The 25,482-nt window shown below is 55.0% G+C and overlaps 11 protein-coding genes across 11 annotated transcripts; 5 read left to right on the plus strand and 6 right to left on the minus strand.

Moving 5' to 3' along the window:
- Positions 1 to 124: 124 nt before the first annotated feature.
- HMPREF1541_03631 (uncharacterized protein) lies at positions 125 to 1,076 on the plus strand (the record flags this gene model as incomplete). The annotated part of the gene is made up of 2 exons (XM_008717982.1): positions 125 to 513; positions 569 to 1,076. 2 exons carry the CDS (start codon positions 125 to 127, stop codon positions 1,074 to 1,076), a joined length of 897 nt encoding a protein of 298 aa, XP_008716204.1.
- A 1,832-nt stretch (positions 1,077 to 2,908) lies between these two features.
- HMPREF1541_03632 (uncharacterized protein) lies at positions 2,909 to 4,545 on the minus strand (the record flags this gene model as incomplete). Its single annotated transcript, XM_008717983.1, has 2 exons — positions 2,909 to 4,175; positions 4,226 to 4,545. 2 exons carry the CDS (start codon positions 4,543 to 4,545, stop codon positions 2,909 to 2,911), a joined length of 1,587 nt encoding a protein of 528 aa, XP_008716205.1.
- A 1,236-nt stretch (positions 4,546 to 5,781) lies between these two features.
- On the plus strand, positions 5,782 to 7,053 carry HMPREF1541_03633 (uncharacterized protein; the record flags this gene model as incomplete). Its single annotated transcript, XM_008717984.1, has 3 exons — positions 5,782 to 6,099; positions 6,157 to 6,291; positions 6,346 to 7,053. The coding sequence occupies 3 exons, from the start codon at positions 5,782 to 5,784 to the stop codon at positions 7,051 to 7,053; spliced, it is 1,161 nt and encodes a 386-aa protein (XP_008716206.1).
- A 187-nt stretch (positions 7,054 to 7,240) lies between these two features.
- Positions 7,241 to 9,459, minus strand: HMPREF1541_03634 (uncharacterized protein; the record flags this gene model as incomplete). Its single annotated transcript, XM_008717985.1, has 2 exons — positions 7,241 to 8,924; positions 9,005 to 9,459. The coding sequence occupies 2 exons, from the start codon at positions 9,457 to 9,459 to the stop codon at positions 7,241 to 7,243; spliced, it is 2,139 nt and encodes a 712-aa protein (XP_008716207.1).
- Positions 9,460 to 10,647: 1,188 nt separating this feature from the next.
- HMPREF1541_03635 (uncharacterized protein) lies at positions 10,648 to 11,188 on the minus strand (the record flags this gene model as incomplete). Its single annotated transcript, XM_008717986.1, has 2 exons — positions 10,648 to 11,017; positions 11,070 to 11,188. 2 exons carry the CDS (start codon positions 11,186 to 11,188, stop codon positions 10,648 to 10,650), a joined length of 489 nt encoding a protein of 162 aa, XP_008716208.1.
- A 1,349-nt stretch (positions 11,189 to 12,537) lies between these two features.
- Positions 12,538 to 13,643, plus strand: HMPREF1541_03636 (uncharacterized protein; the record flags this gene model as incomplete). The annotated part of the gene is made up of 3 exons (XM_008717987.1): positions 12,538 to 12,695; positions 12,741 to 13,026; positions 13,098 to 13,643. 3 exons carry the CDS (start codon positions 12,538 to 12,540, stop codon positions 13,641 to 13,643), a joined length of 990 nt encoding a protein of 329 aa, XP_008716209.1.
- A 130-nt stretch (positions 13,644 to 13,773) lies between these two features.
- HMPREF1541_03637 (uncharacterized protein) lies at positions 13,774 to 15,828 on the minus strand (the record flags this gene model as incomplete). The annotated part of the gene is made up of 1 exon (XM_008717988.1): positions 13,774 to 15,828. The coding sequence occupies one exon, from the start codon at positions 15,826 to 15,828 to the stop codon at positions 13,774 to 13,776; it is 2,055 nt and encodes a 684-aa protein (XP_008716210.1).
- A 2,554-nt stretch (positions 15,829 to 18,382) lies between these two features.
- Positions 18,383 to 19,972, minus strand: HMPREF1541_03638 (uncharacterized protein; the record flags this gene model as incomplete). The annotated part of the gene is made up of 3 exons (XM_008717989.1): positions 18,383 to 18,441; positions 18,496 to 18,875; positions 18,996 to 19,972. The coding sequence occupies 3 exons, from the start codon at positions 19,970 to 19,972 to the stop codon at positions 18,383 to 18,385; spliced, it is 1,416 nt and encodes a 471-aa protein (XP_008716211.1).
- A 419-nt stretch (positions 19,973 to 20,391) lies between these two features.
- Positions 20,392 to 22,158, minus strand: HMPREF1541_03639 (uncharacterized protein; the record flags this gene model as incomplete). Its single annotated transcript, XM_008717990.1, has 2 exons — positions 20,392 to 21,938; positions 21,990 to 22,158. The coding sequence occupies 2 exons, from the start codon at positions 22,156 to 22,158 to the stop codon at positions 20,392 to 20,394; spliced, it is 1,716 nt and encodes a 571-aa protein (XP_008716212.1).
- A 467-nt stretch (positions 22,159 to 22,625) lies between these two features.
- On the plus strand, positions 22,626 to 23,785 carry HMPREF1541_03640 (uncharacterized protein; the record flags this gene model as incomplete). The annotated part of the gene is made up of 5 exons (XM_008717991.1): positions 22,626 to 22,671; positions 22,720 to 22,795; positions 22,842 to 23,422; positions 23,465 to 23,491; positions 23,538 to 23,785. The coding sequence occupies 5 exons, from the start codon at positions 22,626 to 22,628 to the stop codon at positions 23,783 to 23,785; spliced, it is 978 nt and encodes a 325-aa protein (XP_008716213.1).
- A 184-nt stretch (positions 23,786 to 23,969) lies between these two features.
- HMPREF1541_03641 (uncharacterized protein) lies at positions 23,970 to 25,313 on the plus strand (the record flags this gene model as incomplete). Its single annotated transcript, XM_008717992.1, has 1 exon — positions 23,970 to 25,313. The coding sequence occupies one exon, from the start codon at positions 23,970 to 23,972 to the stop codon at positions 25,311 to 25,313; it is 1,344 nt and encodes a 447-aa protein (XP_008716214.1).
- Positions 25,314 to 25,482: the final 169 nt, after the last annotated feature.

Below are 25,482 nucleotides of genomic sequence, written 5' to 3' on the forward strand. Positions count from 1 at the left end.
AGTCGACGAAGACTTTTCTTTGATTCCCAAGCCTGCTGGAGACCTGTCACTGCAGCTACTGACTCCTTTACCGGTGTGGGAGGAAAACCTGCTCGATCATTTCTCGCGCACGATTGCTCCGGAAATGGTGGCGATCGATGACGAGCACAATGGCTGGCGGAGGCTGGTTCTCCCCCTCGCGCACGATGATGAGCTGATCAGAGACGCAGTCCTGTCGGCTTCCGCGTACCACTATTCTACGAGTGTGTCGCCGCAGTCCATCATGCCCACCAATATTTACTACCAAGCCATTGGCAAACTTCGGAGGCGGCAAGATCTTGAGCAATACGATATCGCAGGAAAGCAGGCTGTGGTGTTGTCGTTGCTGGTGTTCTTGGCCACCGTTCTTGTCAGCGGCTCCTCTGATTTTCGCATCATCCTGAAGCTACTGGAGGCAGCCGTGCAAGCTGTGGGCGGGGAAGAGAGGTTGAATGTCGGGGAACTTGGCATTTTCCTGGTCCGGCAGATACGAAAGTGAGTACTTGCCAGTGCGCCTCCTCATCTCTATCGGCTTGCTCATCGTGCACAGGTTCCGTAATTACGCCTCGCCGCTCCTCAGTCAAGCACAGGGTCTCGCAGTGTTATCCCAAACGTCGGCGTTGCTCCGCCCCTCGAAATCGCGTGGCTGGGACGATTTCACAGCCCTCTACAACAAATACCCAGAACATCAAAAGTCCATGTCCATCGTCTACGACCTGAACGAGCAGGTCTGCAACATCTACGTCCAGAGAGCACGCTCCGGGCCCAACGGACCACCATTGACTGACGAGGTCAACCAGTTCAGGTCCACACTGGACACTTTCCCGTCCGGACCGCTGTCAGAGAACGTTCTCACCTGGCCCATCTTCATCGCGGCCCTCGAGAGCACGACTCCGGAGCAACAACAGTATTTCACCCAACGCCTCCTCGCTCACCACAGCCGCAGCGGCTTTGCCAACATCCTCACCGGCGTCGAGCAGTTGAAATGGGTGTGGAACAATGACAACCGCACAAATTGGACGCAGTTGCTGCCGGACTTCGAGGCCTTTATTGTATAAGGTATAGTTCGTCTACTGAGGTAGCAACCACCATAAGAGGGCCTCGGAACCAGATGTCATAGGGCTGCTCAAAGATTTCCTCCTGGAGTAGTTTCTCTATCAGCTCTTCTTTCTCGAGCATGAGACGTTGTGCGCTGGCGCCGTCACGGTATACGCGCTCATAGTAGTCGAGGCACCTTTTGAAGGAGACCACTCGTTCGCTACTCGTGTCGACCTCGAGTTCCTACCACAAGTCAGTCGCTCCTGGGGGCCAGAAAACTCATCTCGGGAAACTCACCCACGCAGAATCCGCCCATGATGAGGAGGAGGAGCCGGTGACTCGGGCCCACAGCCTCAGTCGATACAACTCCCGGAGCTCTATCAAGCGCTCCGAGGCGTATTCACTTGTCTGCATCGCATTCCAGCCCCTCTCATGTGGCACAACAGTCCAGGTGCTCCTAAGGTAGCGCCACAGACGCACATTCGGCCTCACCACCTGTCCCACCACCGAAGCCGGCTCCGCTTGCCACGCCTCCCGCAAGCCCCGTCTCAAAAGCCAAAGCCCCTCCAAATTAAACTCGAACCGCCGCCACTTCACCACCTCCAGTCCCGTCAACCGACTCATCAGATTCCTCAACGGCACATCCACCGCCACCTCGTCCATCTCCAACCCTCCAACCCGCTCACAAAACACCCTTGGCAACCGTTTCGTCCCCGCATGCGGCCTGTCACTGCGCTTCACAGGAAACTCCAGAAACCTCCCACAGGGCGACCACCCGATCGCGGCGAACCATTCGCCGTGCCAGTCGCACTCGCTTTTGCCGCGGACCTCGATGCTTAGCGATGCGGAAGAGTGCCGGTAGATGAGGGGCGCGTATTCGGTGCGGATCTGTCGGCAGATGGCTAGGAAGGGGCGTGTGGAGTTGCGGATCGTGGGCGGGAGGCTGTCCGAGGCGGCTTTTTGGTGGGAGACGTCGGTTTTCTGGGCGACGATGGTGACGGCGTTGCTGGTGGGGGTGTGTAGGTGGTGGTAGATGTGTGTGCGGATCTCTGGGGGGAGGGTTAGGAGCGTGAGTGGCGTTGCTGCTGCTGCTGCTGTTGCTGGTGGAGGCGACGGCGGTGGATGTGGTATGGTGAATGAAAGGTGGGCAGAGGTGGCCATGTCTGGTGACTTTGCCGCTGTGTTAAGAGGCAGTACGGACGGGAAGTAGAGGTTTGTTGTGTGAAGGAAATACTATCGAGCCTTGGAGGAGGGGAGGGACGTCCAATGCCAACTAGGCAGCCACGAAAGTCGAAGAGGATCTGCCAAGGAAATACCCGAGTCCGAGTCGGGGAATCTCATTCGAATCCGGCATAGTTGCGGGGGAACGAGCCTTGTCCCTACCAAAGTTGCTGGATAGTTCGGCCAAGGTTGCGAATGGATCTGGAGTGGTGTCGCATGCTCTCATGCTCTCATGCGGGCTTTCGATTGAGACTGGGCCCATGTGTAGCCAGCGAACAGCAATGGACGTTGACAAAAACACGTCGCAAAGAGGCTTCATGTCTCAGCTGTATAGGATGGCAGATGCTGGTGATCAGAGGAAGCAAGACGGGAGAAGGTGGAATTGGAACAAGGTTGCTGTCAAGTCGGTGGATTGGTGGACTGGTGAAGATGACCAGCAGAGGTCTGTCTTGGCATTGTGGCCTCGCAGTAGGTAAATGAGCAGAATCACACCTAACCGCAATGTATGTGAGGTAGACTCGAACCCCGGCAAGAGCTGATCCACATTCGATACTATAATAGCAAAAGTATTTGCTTTTATTACTTCTGTATATCACGTTTCTGGGCCAATGTCGTCTCGCCCATTCATAAGCTAGGCCTCTTTCAAGTACTCGTATGCCTGCTGGAAAGCCGACTGATTGGGTTCGCACAAGGTTCCATCTTCCGGGATAGTGCCGTTGATGAAGTACGCTCGGATGACTTGATCAGTGCACGTCGAGGGATGGTTGTCCACACCATGACCATGCCCTCCATGTATCAACAGCCCACTACCTTCCCAGGCCTCGTGTACCTTTCTTGCGTACGCCATCGGAGTGATAGGATCCGCAAGGCCATTTGCGAACAATATGGGAGACTTTGTCCGCGCAGTGAAGGGTCCAGTGTATCGTTCGGCTGGTTCGAGACGCCATGCGGGGCATGCCCACATGAGCGGCATGTAGCCGTCGGCCAAAGTACTGGATGCTTGCTGCTCCTCGACATAGGAGTAGATCTCGCGGGCTTCTGCGGCGCGCACGGTACCGTCCAAACAAGAAATACCAAACAGCGAATGAGCACCGGCTTGAGCCATTATCTCTTGCCGATCGACTGGAGGGGAGACATCTGGTGGCTCGATGGCGCTGAAGTTCCTGGTGATAGCCGCGGTAAGAACACTGTCGAGTTCAGGGAACCTAGAGACGTAGTAGAGGGCGTTGAAAATTCGGTTCTTGAGATCTTCGTACCTCGTCACCGGCGTGAGCGCTGTATACAGTGGCTGGGCATGATAACCCAGCTCAACTGTTTCTTGAGTGCTGTATAGTTCGCTGAGGACTTTAGACAACCCAGACCGTAGGGAGCTGACTGTAGCAGACTCTGTAATATTTGCCAGGGTACACAGCTCGGGTGTGGCAAGGCACTCCTTGAAAAAGTTGTCGAGCGAGTTGTCCGTATCCAGCATGTTGTGAGTCCAGAACCCGGACATGTAGTCAGTCGGGTCCATGACAGACTCGATAAACATTCGATCGACTTTGTCCGGAAACATGGAGGCAAATGTCTGGCCGAGTATTGACCCCCACGACGCACCCCAGAATCTGAGAAGGTCGTCCTCTTGGAGAGCATGTACGATGGCTAGCATATCGCGTGCAATGAAAGCAGTCGAGATGTAACTGCCGGTCTTCTCGTTGTCTTTGTAGCATTGATCAGCGAACACTTGAGCATTCTGCCAACCTTCGTTTTCGAGCCATTCGACCATGTCACGTTGCGGCAGGTCGAGGTCGCGTTTCATGTTTGACTCTAGCATTGCTGTTGTGTTGCAAGCAAAAGGAATAGTGCGTCCTGTGCCGCGGATGTCGAAGCCAACGAGGTCGTAGTGGCCCTCGAGAACTCTGTACTACATATCAGCTCTGGTTTCTCTTTACTGGATCAACGAATTTACCTGTTCATGGAGGTATGTTGTTCGGCAACATATCTTGTGCCCAGTGCACTCGGGCCTCCAGGATTGAATATTACGCTACCAAGGGTTGGTTGCTTTGAGGCTTTGACGCGAAGTAGCTCAAGTTCTAGAGACTCAGACGAGTCCTCCTTTGTCCAATCGAGGGGGACGTCCAGTGTTGAGCATTCCACGGGAATTGTTGCATTGAAGTCGAACTCGCATGGACCCCATTGCAGTTCCGTTTGCCGAGGGCGCAAAGGATGAGCTGCGCATATACCGAGGAGAGCAGTTGATGCCAGGAAAGGAGCGGCACCGTGATACATGTTGTTGTGTATGCGGAGTGAGTAGGTATGGTCCTCTTAGCTCGAAGGACTTATTTGATATGACCTGAGTTCAATGTCGCTGAGGAGAGGAGGACATCTTTATAGCTCTCCATATCGATGCTACGCAACCACAATAGCGCATTGAACCCCAGCAGTAGGTAGAGACTACGTCATGTTCGCCTTCCTGTCAATGTTGATGTGAGCTAGCTAGCTTTCTCTACCGGCGCATATCGCCTGAAATGGCTAGACACAATGTGGCTGAATATTCAGTTTCGAGGACCAAGACTGAGTATGGCGGAAGACAGTCCCTCGAGCAGGGATCCCCATACACAAGCCATTGGCTTGTTATTGAAATTGTACAGAGCTCGTTTTTGTAAGATTGAGCTGAGTAGATAGTCTCCGAGCTCTGTTGAGATCATTGGTGCGCACGCTGTAGTCGTACCGTAGCATTTGGCGCGTGGAAGGTCAACATCATCACTGGTACAGCCCGTGTCCTAACCGTCTTGGGCAAAATCATGCGTAGCGTGTTGTAGATCTCCTGACTAATCCCGCCCCCGTTCCCGGTGAGGGGGCAAAGGTTGCAAGCCAAGAACCTTGGCTCGATTCGCGGAAAGCTTGATGGGACACAATACGTCAATACGGGCCAGCAAAGGACAACGAGCTTCGCTTTCCGATGGTCGTCGAGGAATGAACCGCAAACCAAGCAGGGCCGCGAGGTCCGAAAGACCGCATCCGTGTCTGCAAATCTTTACTACCCTTTCTTTCCACGCTCAGCAGCATTGCCGAGGTGATTGGCGTCTCGATCAATGGCCGATATCCTATGAGAGTGTGGATCGGTCCTCCACTCGCGCCTGATCTGGCGAGCTTCCAGAGGCGAAGAACTGGTATCAGTCCGATGCAAACGCACAGAGCTTAGTTATCCTTGCAATCTGCTAAACGACGCCTACGCTGCAATACCCGAATCGATCCATACAGTCATGGGCGGAGTGCCTTCAAGTCGTAGCTGTGAATACTGCCGCCGACAGAAACAAAAGGCAAGCGTTTCTCTCATATTGCCAGATACCACTGACTCGGTGAAAGTGCGACGAAGCCAAACCTCAATGCAGTAGATGCAAGCGACTCAGAATACCTTGCGTCGGTGTCGGGAAAAAACAATACGTTTTCAAAGCTCAGCCATCCAAGTATCGAACGGCTCCACGGGCTCAACCTCCTGCAACAACCTTGCTTACAGCTCAGATGCAGGACTCCACAGGACCCAGGATTGCGCACCAATTCGTCCAAGGTCTGCAAGTCAGTGACCCGAGATACGATTTATGGGTCTATGGCGCGTTCCTCGTGGAGGTTCCTCGGCGAATTGGAGCCAATGCTGCCCTCGACGCTGCAGCTGAGAGTTTCTCTACCGCTCTACCGGTCCTGCGTACGAAGGTCGTCTGCGAAGACATGCGGGCGAAGTACATCGACGCTCTGGCTGCGCTGAGGACTACACTCAACAGTCCAACTCTAGCAAGTAGCAGTTGCACTCTTTGCGCAATCTTCCTATTGGTGATCACGCAGGTAGGATATTCGCCGCTTGTTGGCTTCGACAGATACTGACATGGATGGGTATTGCAGTATTATTTGGGCATCAGAGGTACGCAAACAGCAAGCCACTCAAACGGTATTCTCCAAGTCATCCGCTACGCGTCGATGAACGAAGCGAAGAGTGAATTCGATCTGGGCTTGTTGAAGGCGATGTGTTTTGACGTCGTACGCATAGGCCACCTCCTTCCCCACCCAGCACTATTGCTGAAACCTGATCAGATATTCGACGGTCTCTTCAATCCCGCGATCGAGCCAGACGAGCACTTCTACCAGCTCATTGAAAGTTGGGAGATTCGCCGACTGGAAGTGCCTGTGCAGCAACTATCAATTACTCAGCACAACAAAATGAGTAGACCCATTGACAGCCTCAGCCTTCGCAATCTCGCAAGATTACTCCCTTCCGTGCATCGACCATCTTTGCACAACACTGAGCTCCGGTCCACTTACCAGATGGCGCTTCGCGATTTAGCAACGGTGCGAGATCGAGTCAAGATCGCACAGCGAATGCTCGACCGAAAACGGGACACTGAAGCCTCAGCAGAGGTGAAATGCCTGATTCTGCACCAAACCATGCACGGCCTCCTGCTAGCAGTATCTCTGCTCGTCAACGGCATCCTTCGTGCACTAGGACAATCTACATCGCTCCTCGCTGCCGAGTCCACTCAACTTACCCAGGAAGTTTTGGATCTCGCGACGGCTTGCTGCCGGTACAGACCTCTGGGAGCAAGCTATATACCTCTGTGCCTGCTGGTCGCGTGCGCCGTCTCGGAAGCTGAAGATTTGAGGCCTCGCCTGGCAGAGCTGCTTGAGGACTGGCAGGCCGACTTTTCGGCAAAGGGGTACCTGGAGGGGGTGGGCTGGTTGCGTACACGGCTTCGCGATATTCGATATGGGAGAGAAGACGTTCTGGTTGAAGGTTACGATTGACTCAGGTCGATATTGGACTTATGAGTACAATTCGAAGGACTCGGGATTTATCACATTTACGTACCACCGTCGAGGACCACCTTGTTCTGGACTCCGAAGCTTGGCACCGGGTGGCGTCTTGGAGGACTGCTGCTACATCATAGCGGGACATGGTCGGTATCGACTTGTGTTCACGTGTAGGCATCTCCTATCTGCGAGGCGCTGCGGTACCGCTCTCGATCTTTCGTTGTTTCTCCGTGGACTCTCCGGTGAAGTGGCGAATAAGATTCTGTCCAGATTCGGATGAGAGCGCTCTATGCAGGAATGGGACCGCCAGTGCTGCCCCAGCCATAGCCAAAAGCGTCCTCTGTTCCTTCTTTCCTCGCCTCTCAACGTCTTCGCTGGGTCGGTTGCGGCGAATGTATATCATAGAGTCGTCGCTAGACGGAAGAGAAGGAGTAGGAGAGGCTAAGTATGCATGTGAAGCGGCGGTGATATCGATCGTACGAATCCACCACGTGCTTGTCGACTCGTCTTCACTGCTACCCGGTGGCGCAAGGCAACGCGTCATGCCGATCTTGATGTCCAGGTCAAGACCTGCTCGCATCTTGAACGTGCGCTGGGATATTTCTTTAGATTCTGCATCGCGTATGATACTCACTGAATCGACGGGAAGGCCACTTCCGTCGTAGACGTGGGCTACGTCGTGGTGATGCGGTTTGTTTGCGTACTTGAACTTGCCGTATTTAGACCCATGCTTCATCCATTGATCGTTGAAGAACCCTAAGTCGGGTCTCGAATGGCCGGCTCCAATACTTTGCCGCGGCAGTTTGTTCGGGCTGGGTGCGAGGTTGAAAGGGGTTGGGCCCCATAATGTCGTTCTAGTCCCAAGGAGAATCACCGGTGAAAAGTCGCCGTCAAACCCGATCTTGATCCATCGAACCTGGCCCAGTGATGTGTTGCGCTGCCGTTTTGGGAGGTAGACGATGCCTGCAGTACTTGTTGTTCCACTGGCTATATCAAAGACCCAACCCTTGTTGGACTCGTGCTCTGTCGGACGATTTGACCAGACCAAGGATCGACGCACTTCTGTTGGGCTGAGACCAGGGATGTCCAATGTTCTGAGCCAAAATCCGTAGCGTTCATTCACCGCCGGCCCAGGGCGTTGCTGGACACAGATATTCTGCACCTTCCAGTCCCGATCGGAGTCCCCACGACGTATGGCCTGAATGCTGGCATCACCTACACGAACGCGAGCAAACTGGGAGGTGTCAGCCAAACGCTCCACGAATATGGCGAATTGGTCCCTTGGCAACCGTTCATCGACACAGTCGAGCAACGCAAGATAGGTTCTACCAGCATAAGGCTTCGTGCACATCTGGAGTGTCAGACCCACATTCTTGAATCCATATCCCTCTGGATTGAATATCACAGGAGAGGGAGACCGGACAACATGTCCACTGTCGGCGAACGCATCAGGAGTCGTGGCCAAGAGGCCGCAGTGTCCACGGCCCTTAGTTGGTAGCGCACGGGTCCAGGCGAAAATTGTCTGGTCGTCCGAGTGTTCCATAATGGCCTTCTGGAGGGTCACAAAAGCATTTTGCGCGTCGGACATGCCATACAGCATCGGTAAGTTGACATCGAAGATACCCAGGAGACTGTATGCTCGATCTTCTGGCCTCTTTGTCGTACGCCCGGCGGCCCACGACATACGCTGGGCGATGGAACAGGTGTCAGGTGGGTCGCCCAGCAGCACTCTCCATGGAATACGGGTTATGTTTGAGATGTGTTCTTTGAGCTCTCGTTTTGTCCCAATATAGTGCCAGTCGCGGCCGAAGAATTCCATCCAGCGTGGGGCAATGAGCTCCTGGAGCGTCCAACCGCGAGTAAACCTGTTACGACAAGTCATCAGCAGTCCGAGATTCAATTTTGATCTCCTCCCAGTAGGTTGATCAAGGAAGGCCATACTCACCAACGGCATGTCTGTAATCGTTCGCGAAGATGACGATGCCCATTACTTGCTGCTGAGTCAAAATCGCTTAAATATGCGATACATATACCAGCTTGCTGATACAATTTGTACATGGAGTTGATGGCCTCGGCCAGCTCAGTCGTGCTCGTTTTATTGATACAGCAGGTGTCCATCCAGGCATAATTGTATCCTTTTGACTTCGCAATGGAACAGAAGTTTACAAGTTTGGCGTAGCCAGGTTTTCTCTCCAAAACCCTCGTTTCCATTGGAAAATCGGAAAAGAGAACCTCGTGCTCGGGTCTTGATTCCCATGTGTGAGAAAGTACAGCATATGGTGGAATGTCGTTGTCGTTGAACTCCTCCAGACCTATTGAAAGTATAGCTGTCGTTGAGGTCTCATTGTTCTTGATCTCGCCCGGACGAGCTTCACGCGTTTTAAGGCGTAATAACTTCATTCTAGGCGGAACGAAACTGAGAAGTGTACTTGTTGGGACCACGTACGGCTAGGCTGACTGACGGCGAGCGGTAATCAGCCATGTTGCATCCAGTATCGGCAGGAGCGTGCCCGTTTCCTTGGAAGTGACAAAGGACTATGCATGATGCATCTTTGAACATAGTTTCGATGGTGTAGAAAATAGAAAGGGAGCCATGGCATGCAAGAAGACAAAAGGGTTATGAGGCTGAGATTGTCAAGGGAAGAGATCTTTGGGGTTAGGTCTATCCAAAGTCCTCAGAGGCACTTTGGACCACTTCGGGGCTGAGTCGAGCTAGTGCCAGGGCACAGATGCTGTGTGGACGCGTGCCGCCGGAGAAGTGATGTCAGTACGTAACCGCCAATGATGGGCTGTTTGCTCTGCACACCGACAAAGGGAACTGCATGAATCTGCGAAAGAACACGAGGAGCGGCAGATTTCCCCTCTGGAACATGATCTGGGCTGTCATGCTCGTTCAACCAGCAGTCAATGCTGGAATTCATTATTGTCATCAGTTTGACCAATTTCGCAACCCGAGTAAGCCTTACAAAGAAGTGAAGGCGGTGTTCAAAAAGTGAATGGTAATTGTTGAGATTTGGCCGCTGGGGCGACAGCAGCAACCCGGCTCTGCTGGTCGGGCTTTCCCCCTTGCCACAGATCTAAAGCGGGGTGACGCCGGACGGCTATTCTTACCGCATTGCTCGCAAAAGTTGGGCGGCTCTACTTTGCCATCGAGCACAGTGTGCTGCAAAAAGGAACACGATGCGGATGGAAGTTGGAAAGCTGCTAGCAGGTAGGGCTGCCCCTAGAGGTGTTACAGAGTGGAAAGGCACTATGCAGCAGTTATGGCCGTGAAGCTATTAGGTCATCAGTATTAACGTATGTGGGTATCAAGTGCGCGGTCGATGCCAGACCAACTCCTGTGGCTCAAATAACAATATTTCGAGCAACCAAGTACGCTTATCAATCTCAGTCTCTGGTAATCTCCTTTCAATCATGTTTTTGCGGCTCTTTACATGGCCTTTTGGACCATTCCCGGACGTCAGTGATCCAACTGTGCGGTCACTTTGACCAAGCACCGACGGAGGGGCCTGGTTCAGTCCGAACCTAGACGCGCGAGCGACCGAACCAGCCACGACGCTGACGACTATATCTTTGGTCAGTGTATGATTACAAGCCTGTCGGAACTTCGACATACGGTGCATCAACGGCGACCTTGCGTCTCTCTCGCCGAGTGAACCAGATACCAACAATGGCGCTAGTGAGCCAGAAGACAGCACTCAGGAATGCAAAGGCTTGTACAGCACGCCACCTGTTGCAAGTGCCGCCGCGCGTTATGCCGTTCCAGTCGAAGGCGCGGGCGTCGCAGGACCCGCGAGTAAACTGGACGAGCAGGCCAAAGGCAGCAAACCAACATAGAGAGAGGAAGATGTCGACGGCCCAGGTGAAGAAGCCGCGGGAGAAGGGGATCAGCCAGATGACGCCTAGCAGCATAGAGATGGCAGCAACGACGATGGTGTAGATGAAGCGGGCATGAGGCCTGTAGCAGGTCAACGGATGAGTGATGGGAGAGCAGGGGGACCTGCGCTTACCAGTTGTCGGAAGACGAATTCCTATCCATGTAGGACCCAATGATGCCGGCGACCACTGCAGCAAAGGCGATTTCGCCAATGCGCAGAGGAATAGAGATCATGCGCGAAAGGACGGGCATGGTCGCGGTGGAAGATTAGACTGGACTTGGTGTGGCTGTGGTTCGGGCTCAAACGCGATACTGAAGCAGTGGAAGGAAGACTTGAACACACCACCGGCCGTGTGGGTTAAGTATTCAAGTTTCGCGGTCGTTGATTGCGGTGACACGACGCACTGCCAACGTGACCCAACGATGACTTACCTTGATTGCACCCCATCACCCCATACGTCACTCGCTTCGTGGCATTGAGGCACGAGACGCGTCGACTCCCAAGCCAAGAGCAAACAAGGCGGGCTCCTGCTCCGCTCCAGAGCCTCATGGGACTCCACAAAGCAGGTTTTTGCCTGCCCAGCCACGAGACTGGTTCCGGTAGCCGCTCCCCGCAACCTGATTCCAGGTTTCCTCCGAGAGCGACAGGCATCGGCATTTGTTGCTGGATGACCGGGGTGGCCACAGATGGTGCTTGTCGCTCGCCACAGAGCGGGCGTCAAGAGTTATTGGGAGAGTTTTCCGTGCCGGCATACGGCGAGAGAAAAGAGATTAAATTGTCGACGTTGAGTGTGATTGCCTTGTTTTAGGCGGGCGACGTCATTCTGGGCGGGGCCTCTGGGCATCCCGGGCGCCTCTGCCGCCGCTAATCACGGGTGATAAAGCCTATCGACACCTACAACTCGTGTCCGGCTGGCAGCTCATTTCCTTTCAAGGTCTTGTCTCGCGGCCTGCATGGGTCATCGAATGCATAATAAATTGCTGTACAGGTAGATAGCGTGGAGACCTGGGGGCGTGCGCTGTCGACAGTCGCGTGACCGCTGTTCTGGCTTGGCCGAAAGATACCTAACGACGGAGCCCGCCATAACTTCAGCCACGAACACCAAGCAACAACACGCTTGGCCGCCACCTCATCAACCGATGCGCCCATCAATGATTGTAGTTTGTACCTCAAAAGAGCTGTCTCCATCTTCCAGCCTTGACACTGAGCACGACCAGCAATATTCAAGATGTGTCAGGGAAAGTTGATATGTGTTTGTTTCTTATTGGCGACACGGCTTGACCAAGGTGGTGTCCACCACCTCTCATCTGCGTGGCACTGCTGTACTTGCCTACCATCCTACAGCTATCTACTGTAGGTATGTCGCTTTTCGATCGACGAGACTCGTCAAGAAAATGCACATTGCAGTTTGAAAGCTTCGTGAGTTCACGATAATGCCATCTATGTGACAGAAGACGATGTCGGCAAATGGCGGAACCCCCAAGACAGATGCTAATGCAGCGCCCTGAACAGACCAGGCGCTAGAGGTACGCACGCTCGAAGCTAGAAACCACCCCTCATTGCTCGTCTCTCGTCCCTTATCTGTACCGCTACAACCACGATGCCGTCTGTCAAGGTCGTTTTTGGCGCGCATGCGATTGGGGACCCCGCCGACCCACTGACAGGCTTTGCCACTCCAGAAGCCGCTCAGTCTGCGTTGAATATATGTCGCAAGCATGGCTGCACCATTATCGACTCGGCAAGAGGACATCCGCCTCAGTGAGCCATGCACAGTTGAACAGAGCCCCTGTCTGACCTGTAGAGTGTCCCTCACACATCCGAACCCCTCCTGGGCCAGACCGATGTCGCCACTTGGGCTACCATTGACAGCAAGGTCGACTCGGTCTACCCTGGCGATCACAGCGCCGATAGGATCGCCGCCTCAATCGACGCTATTCTGAAAGACCTAAACGTGCCCTCCGTCAACGTCCTATACCTGCACATCCCCGACCGCAGCGTGCCACTCAAGGAAACCCTGCAGGCCCTCGACACCGCCCACAAAGCCGGCAAGTTCAAGGAACTTGGCATCTCTAACTACGAACCTGACGAAGTATCACCCCTTTCTCACTCCTGCCCAGCCTTCGCGCCACGTCCAGACCAAACTGACTCCCCCGTCTACAGGTCCTCGACATCCTCCACCTCTGCCGCACCAACAACTACCTCCCGCCCACAGTCTACCAAGGCCAATACAACGCCATCGTCCGCTCCATCACCCCCACCCTTCTCCCCATCCTCCGCGCCCACAACATCCGCCTCTACGCCTGGTCCCCCGGCTGCGCCGGCTTCTTCCACCGCGGCGCCCGCCACCGCCACACCTCCAACTCCCGCATCGGCCAGGCCCTGAGCTCCATCTACAGCAAACCCTCTTTCACTCACGCCCTCGAGAATTTCCACGCCGCGGCCGACAGAGCTGGTGGCGTCGAGGGTCACGAGGTCGCACTGCGGTGGCTGCGCTTCCACAGCGAGCTGAGCGGCGAGGCTGGGGATGGGATCGTCTTTGGGGCGAGGACGGAGGCGCAAGTGGAGGGGAGTTTGACGGCGTTGGAGAAGGGCCCGTTGAGCGAAGAGTTGGTGGCTGCGGTGGAGAGGTGTTTTGAGGAGGTGAAGGGGGATGTGCCGTATTTCAATCCGTTTAGGGATGATGAGAAGGCCTGGGCGCGGTCCTGAGATGGGGAACTAATCGACAAAAGTTTGACCCAGGGGGGGGGGGGGGGGGGCTTCCGTAAGGGGGTAGCTGTAGTATAGACTCAAAGATTGAGGCTACGTACATAAAATCATCAACTAGGTATACTCCCATCTACAGCGCGGTCTGGCCCCCAAACCCCAGCACAGGCCCCATCATCAGCGCCTCACACTTCTCCCCTGCCTCCAACACCCCCTCCCTCTGCGGCAGCTCCAGCAGCGCATTCGCGCTCGCCAGACTCCCCACGCGACTCGAGCGCTGCATGCCCGTGCTCCTCGCCACGAGCGCCCCATCCCTCGCCCCACTGACCACCACCCGATGATACTCGACGCGCGCCTTATCGCAGCGCACCTTCTCCGCCAGTGTGACGAGCACGCGCTCCAACCCCCTCCCCCCCTCCTGCAGCCCACTCATTTTCTGCAGGCACGGCAACAGGAACAGATTCGCCGTCACGATCGCGCTCGCCGGGTTGCCGGGGAGGCCGAAGAGGAGGCGCTCGGAGCGCGCCCCGTCCGCGGTGCCCTTGAAGGGCACGGACGCGAAGGTGGTGGGCTTCCCCGGCTTCATGCTCACGCGGCCAAAGTGCACGGTGCCGCCCATGGCACGCTCGACCGTGGGTTTCAGCAGGTCCAGCTCGCCCATGCTGACGCCGCCGGTCGTGACGAGGACGTCGACGTCGGCGGTGCGCAGGGCGTCGCGGAGCCGGCGCTCGAGCTCGCCTTCGGGCGTGTCGCGCGCGACGCCCAGGTCGAGGACTTCTTCGCACAGGCCCCAGCCGCGGATCAGGCTGAGCAGGCTCGGGCGGTTGCTGTCGCGGATCATGCCGCCTTGCAGCTCGCCCGGGAAGGAGATGTCGGTGACTTCGTCGCCCGTGCTCATCACGCCCACGCGCGGTCGGCGGTAGGTTGGCACGTCTTTGATGCCCGCCGCAGCCAATACGCCTACCTCGCCGCCAATGGCGCTGATGCGTTGGCCCTTGCGTAGGATGACGCTGCCCAGTGAAATGTCGCTGCCGGGCTCGCGCACATTCTCGCCTTTCTCCAAGGCATCAGTAAGGATCTCGACCGTCGCCTCCTCTTTCCGGTCTTCGGTCGTGCTGGCGACTACTGTATCTTCGACCATGACAACTGCGTCGGCGCCTTCCGGTAGTGGAGCGCCAGTCGTGATGCGCGCGATTTGTCCTTCTTGGAGTGGTGGTGGCATGGAGGAAGCCTGAGCGTGCGATACGGAGGCGACTGGGAATGTCCCCTTGAGCTTGGTCTTGTCCGAGGGGACGATCACGGCGTAGCCATCGACGATGCTGGCGCGGTAAGCGGGGACAGCTTCGGAAGCGGCAATGTCGGAGGAGATCACAGCACCAACAATATCAGGGGTAAGAGGATGTGAGACTGGGATAGGTGCGGGACTTTTAGAGAGAATGGTTGACACTGCGTCGGTAACAGTGAGCATTGGGTAAGGAGAGGAGCGTGCTCGTGCAGTAGCTCCAAGCGCAGGATCGTTAGACTGTGGGCGCTGAGACGGATCCGTGCGTGGCTTTGGCGCTTTATGACCACCATGACTGTGGTCGTGGTGGTGGTCATGAGTATGAGAGTGGGAATGAGAATGGCCGCCAGCTGAAGTCGCGGAAACGCCGGCGTCCCTCTCAAGCTTCTTCACACCACCAGCGTGTGCGGTCCTAGAGTCTTCGCCAGCAGCTTGCATGCAGGCGTGGGGTAGAAGCTTCAGCACCGCTTGCAGATTCTCCTTGGCGCCTTTCGGTGAGCCGGGTAGGGTGATGATGATGGTCTTCCTGCGGACACCAGCTACCGGTCGAGACATCATGGCAAAGGGTGTGACCTCGAACGATGTCCGGAGCATGGCGTGAACAAGGCCCGGAGCTTCACGATCGAGCAATGGGGAGACAGCCTCGGGCGTAAAATCCTTGACGGCGAAGCCGGTGCCACCAGTCGTGACTATCAAGTTGGCGCGATTCTCCCCATCTGTCCATCTTCGAATCGCACGCTGGATCTGTGAAATATCGTCTGGAACGATCTCGACCGAAGGCTCCTCAAATTTGCCTGCTGCATCAGCTGCAAATGCCTGTTTGAGTACATCTCCGCTCCGATCTGTGGTTGGGTCCGCAGCTGCAGTGTCCGAGACTATGATTACTACTGTTCTCAAGAGGGACATCTTTACGCTTGAAAGACCTGGGCCGGCGACACAGGTGATGAGGGAGGTCTTGTGTATCTCAAGCTTAGGCGAGTCCAGCACGTGCGAAGTCGCGCGAAGGTGACGAGGCTATCTCCGCTCAGTTGTTCAACAGTCTTGGCAAGACCCACCTGCAAGGCTGCCACTCTGAACAAGGCAACACATTCCATTTGCCTAACACACCTGAGATGGGCTCTAGCTAACAGCATGCGCTGTGACGGAGACAGAGGGCATTTGATGGCCTACTCCGATCGCGTTGATCCCCAGGGTCTCATGGTCATCGACTTGTGCATCGACTTATCCGAATACTCTTTGGAGACTCTGTAGGCGCTGGCTGTAAGTTGCCAATCCTTCCCACGGCACTCGCGGCTGCCACGGAACTGGTTACAATTTCAACATGCCCTCGTCCTACTTGACCAACACTCAGCTCGGTGGAGCGAGATTGCAATCAATGGATCAGCTGGTCTCGGAGAAAAGCAACGTGCCGACAAGGCGCCCGGGCTGCTCGCCGAACACCACTTTGCAGTACGAAAAGTTCTCGGCTGCATGGCAGACGAATGAGTCAAAGCCATCGACTCTCGAACGCAGTGAGAAGCGCAGATAAAGGGGCTGGAGAGCCATTTGAGCGAGCTGTAGGGGTCCCTAGTGGACTGACATGGTCCAGTGCTCATCATGATGCAGACTAGATCAGAATAAGCAGAGAGCAATCCTACATACCTTTCAGATAGCCTGGTGCCCAGTGGCATACTGATTCAGAACATGTCACCATGCGGCTTGAAGACAGACTTCGCTTCTCTCCAATCGCAACGTGTCCAAGCTGAACCCAACTGAGGGCACCTCTACATCACTCACAAGGCTCGGTGTATCAGTGGGTATTGTGATATGATGGAGAGGTTGCATATGCTTCACCGACTGCGCTTCCTGGTGTAGTGAAGCCGCTAGTGCCGGAAAGAGCCACCCGTCAGGCTGCATTGTGTTTAGTGCTTTCGACCGAAGAACCGCCTTCTGCCTTTTTGGAATTCCATTCTCTCCAGTTGCCTTCGTTGTTAAGCATCCGGCTTAGTTCTCAATACAGCCTTTACAACACACCGAAGATCGCTTTGGTGAATCCATCCATCAGGCGGCATGGCGTCCAACGAAGACGAAGAACAACGCAAAGAAAGCGAGTCGCCTTTCTGGATTTGTGGAATTGAAAACAAGTTGTGGGAGGTCTCTCAAAAGACGTCAATGTGAGGTCGCGCCAGCGAACTTGTGTCTCGCTTACTCCTAGCCAGGAATCTTTTCAACGACGATAGATACTCCGATCTCACCATCACCTGTCGAGGACGCACCTTCAAACTCCACCGAGTGATCCTCGCATCGCAATGCCAATGCTTCTCCGCCTGCTGTACAGGTGGACCCCGAGTCAGTCCGAGAGAACTCGGCCACTCTTACTGTTACTAAGATGTAAAACATAGGAGTCAGACTCCATGGTAATCAATATGGAGGACGACGAGCCAGACGCCCTGGCGTCCCTCCTCAAATACCTGTACACGCTGGATTCCAATCACATTAAGATCGGGCATGTTACGCATACCGAGCTGCCGGATGATTACTTCCATCACCTAGTGCAAGTCTGGATCTTGGCGGACAAGCACGATGTCCCACTTCTGAGGGCCGAGCTTTGCACGATAGTCAGTGGCAGTGATGAAGAAGATGGCCTTTCCTGCTGTGCAGAATGCTGGACAGAAGATGAAAGCAAAGATGATGCTTGCATCACGTTTCATCGATATGCCATGCAAGGCCTGGAAGCGTTGGGCGTGGCGAAAGAGGCCTTTCCTCCGACAGGTTCCCCTTGGCATGGGACCTGATTCCAGAAGGGTCTCGCAGATGCAGTTCGACGTTCGACTGACTTTCTCGGGTGGCTTGCATACGACCGATGCAGAAAGTTCGGGAAAGAAGAGCTCGGCCAGGTTGAAAAGCTCATCTCAAGATGCCCACCAGCAACATAAGAGCTTCTGTGTTACATGGTAATGGAGAGGGACGACCACAATAACAAGCGCGAACAACTCCGGGCAAGAATCTCGGCCCTAGAAGATCAAGTCACAGATCTTGGTGCCACTCCAGTTACGTCCGTGTCCATAAGCGCTACGTGCTTGGCTGAGATTGCAGCAAGAGCGTCGGTGGAAAAGCATCATAAGTCAATGGAGCAGGACAGAGCGGACATCTCTTTGGACTTCAAGTGACCGATGGGGAATTTGATTCATAACCATCCATTATTTCGCTCTTGAGGCAAGCATGTCGCGAGTTGAGAAAACGCCACGGAAATATAGGTAGAAGTGTCCACAGAGAACTGGCCAAAATACTCATTCAACATACGTGGTACACGGAAGTACTAGCTAGGCTAACAGCCAGGCAATCGACACGCAGAGCAAGGGGGAAAGAGAGTCGATCAACAGCTACAGCTGCAGAAGACGCCAGTGCAGAAACCTCGTTTGCGCTTAACTAAGCCAGTCACCAAATATCGAGACGATACTTTCCCACCATTTCGCTCCCTCTAGTGCCCACCACCCCCCAAAATAGTACCCGAGTTGTCCAGACACGAGAACGCACCACCTGCCAGATCAATTAGCAACTCACTCCAAAACCAAGCACCACAGGAACACTCACCAACAGTCCCGTTGTTATACGCATTGATAATGCTTTGAATACTCCCATACGTGCCACCCACACACAAGAACGCGCCAAACAGCATCAACAGCGCATGTAGCCCATACAACATCTTCTGCACCGCCGTCCCCCTCTTGTAGTGCGGGTGATCGTACATCCAGATCCAGGCGGGCACGCACAGCGCCAAAGGCGCGAAGCAGAAACTGCCCGTGATGGCGACCAGGTAGTTGAAGACGGGAATGGCCTGCGCGAGTACGAAGGCGATGGCTGCGAGGCCGAAGGTGCAGCTTAGCCAGGTGGACCAGTGCACCAAGGAGTTGGATTGCAGGTGGCGCGAGTTACGGAGGAGGCGCACGAAGAGGTATTTGGCTGCGACGTGGCTGTGGGGAGGGAGGGAGGGGGCCGTTAGTGAGGGTGGTCTTCTGGTGTGGGAGAGGGGAGGAGGGAGTTGGTTGACGTTGTGTTTGGGGCAGAGGCTGGGACGGAAGGGGGAGACTTACTTGTAGAAGGCGCCGGAGACGATGAGGCCAATGAGGCCGACGCCGTAGCAGACTTTCTTGATGGTCGGGCCGGCGGATCCCAAGGCGGGAGCGGTGATCCAGTGGCCGCACCAGGCGTAGATGACAGACGCAAACGTGATATAGGATACGGTCACGAATGCCATGCACACGTACAAGGCCTTGTTGAAGTCTTGCGGCCGGCGCATCTCGGCGATGACGGGGATGAAGGCCGAGGTGCCGGCGGAAGAGACGAAGATGGTCGTCGTGGCGACCATGCCACCGTAGAACGTAGTGCTGCCGATGGCGTGGTATCCCAGCTCATAGTCTCCTGTCGCGGGAGCGGCGGCCGGTCGATCGACCTGTGTCACCGCGACCACCAGGATGAATACGGCGGCATAGATTGATATGAAGCCAGCCCAACCGACCCAACCGAGGTTTTGAAACGTGCGAACGGAGGCAGAAAGAGCCACAATGATCATCGACACGAAGGAGAACCAGACGGTACAGGCACCATGGTCGGAGAGGGCGTTGAAGGCCACGCTGCTGCCGTTGATACCGGCACCGGCACACAAGACCCAAGCAATGATGTACAGGGCGCCGAAGAGCTCTCGCACGAGTGGGCCGCCGACCACGCCGATCATATCAGCGACAGAGTGGCAGCTAGGGTGTTTATTGCGGAAATCGCCTTGGATCTTGCCGACGTAACAATTGAGCATCCCGAAGCCGAGCAGGACCAGCGCGCCTCCGACGGCGCCGATCGAGTACATGGCCGCGGGGATACTCAGAACACCGGTGGCGAAGAGGATCTTGAGGAAGAGGATGGCGGCGCGTGGCCAGGTGACGGTTCGGAAATCGACGCCATCCTCGGTGATCTGGAAGACCTCTTGCTCAGAGCCGTCCTCTTTGAGAATCTCAGGTGGCTCACTGCCAGGGCTGCGGACGGGGCCAATCTTCTCTGGGTCTTGCTTGCTATCCATGGCGTTGGTATGTCAGCTGGGGTGTAAGAGCGTCAGAATCGTAAGTAAGACGGGGGGTGGGCCGCCTCTCATATACCACGTTTATTTGCGACGGCTAATCAAGATAGCCAGAGATAAGGCATGATACCAACGATGAGCTTGGTATGCTTAGCTGTGTCTCTAGTCATTGACAGAAGCTTGGTCACCCCGCAAAGGTAAAAGATAATGCATGGGAGAGGAGTTCGCCTGGAACGCGCGGGGGTGGGATTTCTCAAACAGGCAATAACCGAAAGACTCTTTGATATCGTATCTGACTGATGAGGCCTTCAGCACAACATCATTGGTCCACAACTTGAACGTCGCTTGTGCTTTGAGCGAGTTCCACGCGGCATATCTAACAGACGCGTCCTGGCACGTGGAGTTAGCTTGCATGGTTGATCTCACAACTGCTTCCACGCATCTGGCCCACCCGTGGCAACCTCCCATGCGTACGCCACTTTTAGGACGGTGATTTCGTCCCACCATTTGCCTATCACCTGCATGCTGACAGGCAGCTTGGTTCCCGAGCCCGCAAGAGGGCCCTCGGTTATCTCCAACATACCGATGGGCAAGGCCAGAGCCGGATGGCCGGTCTGATTCAAAGGCGCAGTATTTCCGGTCAGCCCGACTTGTTTCTGCAACTGCAAAAGGGGATTGCCGGTCGCGCCTGATTCGCCGAGCTCGGGATGAGACTTTGCAATGAAGGGTAAGGTGGGACTAACAATCACGTCGTAGGTCTTCTGCTGCTTCAAGTTGGCAAGGGTCGAGTCCGTCACAAATGTCGATATTGACGACCAGTCACCAAGTACGGCATCGTAGCCATGCCGAGCCTTGATAGAGAGATTCGTGGCTTTGCCAAACAGGCCGGGAAACTTTTGCATATCCTGTGCATAAACGCCATTGAGGTAGATATTCTTCGTGGAAGGAATGGCGTTATCCCACTTGCTTTGAGTCATAGGCCAGAGTTTCTCATTTAGGTCATTAAGCTGGTAGCCTCGCCGACCCCCTAGAGCAAGAGTCTTGTTGAGATAGCCACCAAGCTTTGAGATGCCCGTCCACACTGCACCGGCCGTGGCATGGGCAGGTACTGACACTTCTTCGACCACGGCTCCAAGTTTTCGAAACTGATCTACCGCCTTGAGAAACGACTGTTCCACTCTGGGATCCATGGCAGGAGTACGCAGACCTTCAACTAGGATACCTATCCTGTATCCCGAGAGATCTATGGGATTCTGCTGGTTTTCAAGGATCTCATGGTAGGCAGGAATCTTGTCTGGCGGTGGGGCGCCGTATGATCGATCATCGACGAAATCAGTCCCTGCTATCGCCTTGAGCAGCTTGGCGTTGCTTAAGACGTCTCGCGTCATTGGCCCCATGTGGTCGTTGGTAGGCTCATTGCTGCCGGCACCCGTCCATGGGACAAGGCCAAAGGTAGGCTTCAGGCCGACAATACCGCACCAGGCGGCTGGAACTCGTATAGAACCGCCCTGATCCGCTCCTATGGCATAGTCGACTCCGCCGTTCTCGGGCCCGAGAGCTACCAGCACTGCAGACCCTGACGAGGAGCCGCCAGACGCATAACCCTTCGCGTGTGGGTTATGCACGACTCCGGTTGATGCTGTATGCGAGGTGGCCGAATGACACAGATTCTCGCAGACAGACTTGCCCGAGACAGTTGCTCCTGCTTTCAGCATTCGGGTCACAATCGTCGCGTCGGTGCTCGGTGTGTAGTCGGTGAAGAAGCTGGTGCCCAGCAGCAATGGGACACCCGCAACTGCAATACAGTCCTTGAGAGCTACGGTCTTCCCCTTAAGTAATCCGGAGGGGTCAGGGCTCTTGTCGGATATTTCACACTTCCAAGCCCAGGCGCCATAGGCATTGTCGGCGCTCGAGGGAAAGTGGACATTCTTCCGTTCAAATCTCTGATTATCAACCTCAGGGCCGTAGTCTAGCTATCTGTGTGAGCATTGCTCTAGTCTCAAGATGAGAGAAGACGCACCTTCGGATGCCATCAACTTGGCCATGGAATCATGATAGACTGCCAAGAGATTGACATATTCAGCCTTCTCCGCATCTTTGATGGTGACGCCCAATATCTCACAAGCCCTGTCGAGGTCTTTGGTCGTCACAGGGTTGTCTTTAGACACGTCGAGCGAGAAGACAGACATGTTTGCACCTCAAAGAATGCTCAGGAAAATCCCCGATTTTTGAAAAGCAAGCTAAAGGGCAATGATAGACGCGAGAGCCACGTCTGTGAGTAGCCGTGGCTGACAGATAGGGATTTGCCAGGGTCAAGGCCATCTTGATAGATGATAGGATGAACTTGGAGATGTATCTCGAAGCTACTGCCGCTCTACCAAGCTCGAGAGAACAGGTCAACGGCGAACAACGGCGAACTTGGAGATGCGGTGTTTTCTCAAACAGGCCTAGCGCATGATACCCAATGAGGAAAGTGCGTAACTGTCGCTCTTCTCCTCCCGATAGCCGACCATCCGCCTCGGCGAGCGAGACCGATCGATGCAAGACGGTGTACTGAGGTCCTTGGCAGCAAGTCAGTGAAGAAACCCAGAGTGGACGTAAGCTCGGCGAGAAACCAGCTCAACACGGCGCCTCAACAGAACTACGTGCAGACATCATGGTCAACTTCGATCCAAAGTATGATATACAACGCGACCTCGAAGGTATGGGCAACATCGAGAGTACGTTGATGCTAGGCTGATGTCTGAAAGGCTTTGGTGAGGAATCGTTCGATCCGCAATGGCCTAACGGGGCTCGCATAGCGGTCTCGTTCGTACTCAACTACGAGTGAGTGATGCACATGGCATGATGTGAAAGCTAAGCAATTATCTAGGGAGGGTGCTGAGCGTACCTATCACAATGGCGATGGACACTCAGAGCCGTACTTGTGGGAAAAGGGCGCGTCTGGCGGGTACAAGGAGGGTGCTCCCTATGTCAATGCGGAATCGGAGTATGAATATGGTAGCCGCGTGGGTGCTTGGAGACTGCTGCGCCTCTTCAAGGAGTTTGGCTATCAGTGGACGACCTATGCTGTTGCACAGGCGATGAAAGTCAACCCACGCTTCGCTAAGGCGTGCGTCCGGGATGGCCATGAGATCGCTACCCACGGCCTCCGCTGGCTCGACATCTGGGACTACGATCTCCAGAAGGAAAAGGACTACATCATCGAAAGCCTCAAGGTCTTGAAAGAAGTCACAGGTGAGATGCCGGTCGGAGCCTACTATGGTCGCGGGACTCCCAACACCAAGGCGCTTTTCCCCGAGGCATTCAAGGAGGCCGGCTGTGAGATGCTTTGGAACTCGGAAGCATACAACGATGATGTGCCTTACTGGACCGACCTGCCGGCCGAGAAGGATTTACCAGATGATCAGAAAAAGGGCATGCTCATTATTCCTTACAACTACGACTGCAATGGTAAGTCCTCGTCCCTGACTAAGGCTCTCCGCTGATATGTAGCAGACGGCAAATTCCACATGAGCCCTGGTAAGTGATGTTCAGCATGACATTTGTCCTTTCTAAAGACCTACAGGATTCGTTGGAAGCGACATGTACGAAAAGTACCTAAAGGCCACCTTCGACATGCTATACCGAGAAGGTGGTAAGATCATGAATATACCCATGCATAGTCGCATTGTGGGGAAGCCCGGCCGCTCGGAAGCCTTACGCAACTTCATGAAGTATATTCAGGAGCACGAAGGTGTATGGGTCGCGACAAGGCGCGACATTGCGACGCATTTCCGGAGCAAGTTCCCCTACAGACCGGGTCACCGAGCGTGACGGTACACTGCCTGAACCAAGACAATGCCCATACTTTGTAATGACATATTTTTCTCTTTGAGCCTGCGAAAGCGTTGCACTCTCTCCATTCTGCACCTCTTCTGCATCGAGAGCAACTCCTCGAGCACGCCTTTGCTGTAGTTGCTCTGTTGTTGAGGTCCACGTTGGTTTCCGGACGATCACTATGGCGTCTGCACCAATGCCTCCGGTCCCTCCAGCTGCCGCCGCCGCTCCCACCGATGCAGTGGTTAGCAATAATCGCCCCGAAGTACGATTGGAAGCGCAGCCATCTGTACACACGGCACCCCATCAACGCGCGAGCTCTGCGCTCTTTACTCCTCTCTCCATAGCCAATGGACGTATCAAACTCTCGCACCGTGTCATCATGGCGCCGATGACGCGCAATCGCGGCGTACCCCTCTATGTCACCAAGCCCAACCGCGCCTGGGGACATGATGCTCTCGGTGCAACCTACTACGCACAAAGGGCGACGCCTGGAGGACTCATCATCACCGAGGGTATCTATCCGACGGTCGAAGCTTCCGCTTCTCCCTGCGTCCCGGGTCTCTTTCTCCCCGAGCAGGTTCCAGGATGGAAAAGGGTGGTAGAGGCTGTCCATGCAAAGGAAGGCTACGTCTATGCCCAGCTCTGGCATGCTGGAAGGTCTTGCTTACCACACTTCACTGGTTCAGTAGCCGTGTGTGCAAGTGCGACACCATTTGAAGGCGACCAGAGGTCTCGCTATCCTCCACCAGACGACGACACGGGCGGCCCGGGGAAAGGCGCCACTATCAAGATGAGCGACTTTCCGCCCAAGGAGATGACACACGAGGACATCAAGCGGACTATCGCGGACTACGTCAATACCGCCAAGCGAGCGGTGATGGAGTGCGGCTTTGACGGGATTGAGGTCCACGGCGGCAATGGCTACCTTGTAGAACAATTTCTCAGCACAAACATCAACCAGCGAACGGATGAATACGGGGGCACCGTTGAAGGCTACTGTCGCTTCCCATTGGAGTTGATGGTAGCGCTGGCGGACGCGGTTGGCGGAGATAATGTGGCTATCAGACTCTCCCCCTTTGGCCTGTTCCTACAATCCTACGGTGAGCAGAGGATCGAAATCTGGTCCCATTTCTGCCGCGAGCTGAGACGCAGAATTCCAACGCTGTCGTACATTCACTTTATAGAGCCCCGGTTCGAGCAGATCATCGACCCTGCCACGAAGGAGTCATACCTGAAGTCGCTCGGCGACAACATCAGCCTCCAACCTTTCCGCAAAATCATGGGCAGCACTCCCTTCGTAGTATCAGGCGGCTTCAACGACACGAACGCATGGGGAGTGGTCGAATCCGGCGCCGCAGACGCTATCAGCATCGGTCGATACTTCACGTCCAACCCCGACCTAGTCGAACGTCTAAAATCTGGGAAGACGTTGACAAAGTACGAGCGAGACCGTTTCTACTGGGTGCCGTTTGAGGAACGAGCCAGAGGCTATACCGACTACCCACCTGCTGCAGCAGAGTAACGCGTCATTACATTTATACCCCGTTCCGGTGTCGCAACTCCAACTGTCTCCATTAAGGTGAACTCTCGGATCGGCGACATCACTGCCTCGAAAAGGAAAGCACCGAGCCACTCGTCGTTATCAATATGGGGTCGCGCAACCATGCGAGGCGGGGAACTCCCGACGCCGT

The sequence above is a fragment of the Cyphellophora europaea genome, assembly GCF_000365145.1.
Source record: "Cyphellophora europaea CBS 101466 unplaced genomic scaffold supercont1.3, whole genome shotgun sequence".
Classification (NCBI taxonomy): domain Eukaryota; kingdom Fungi; phylum Ascomycota; class Eurotiomycetes; order Chaetothyriales; family Cyphellophoraceae; genus Cyphellophora; species Cyphellophora europaea.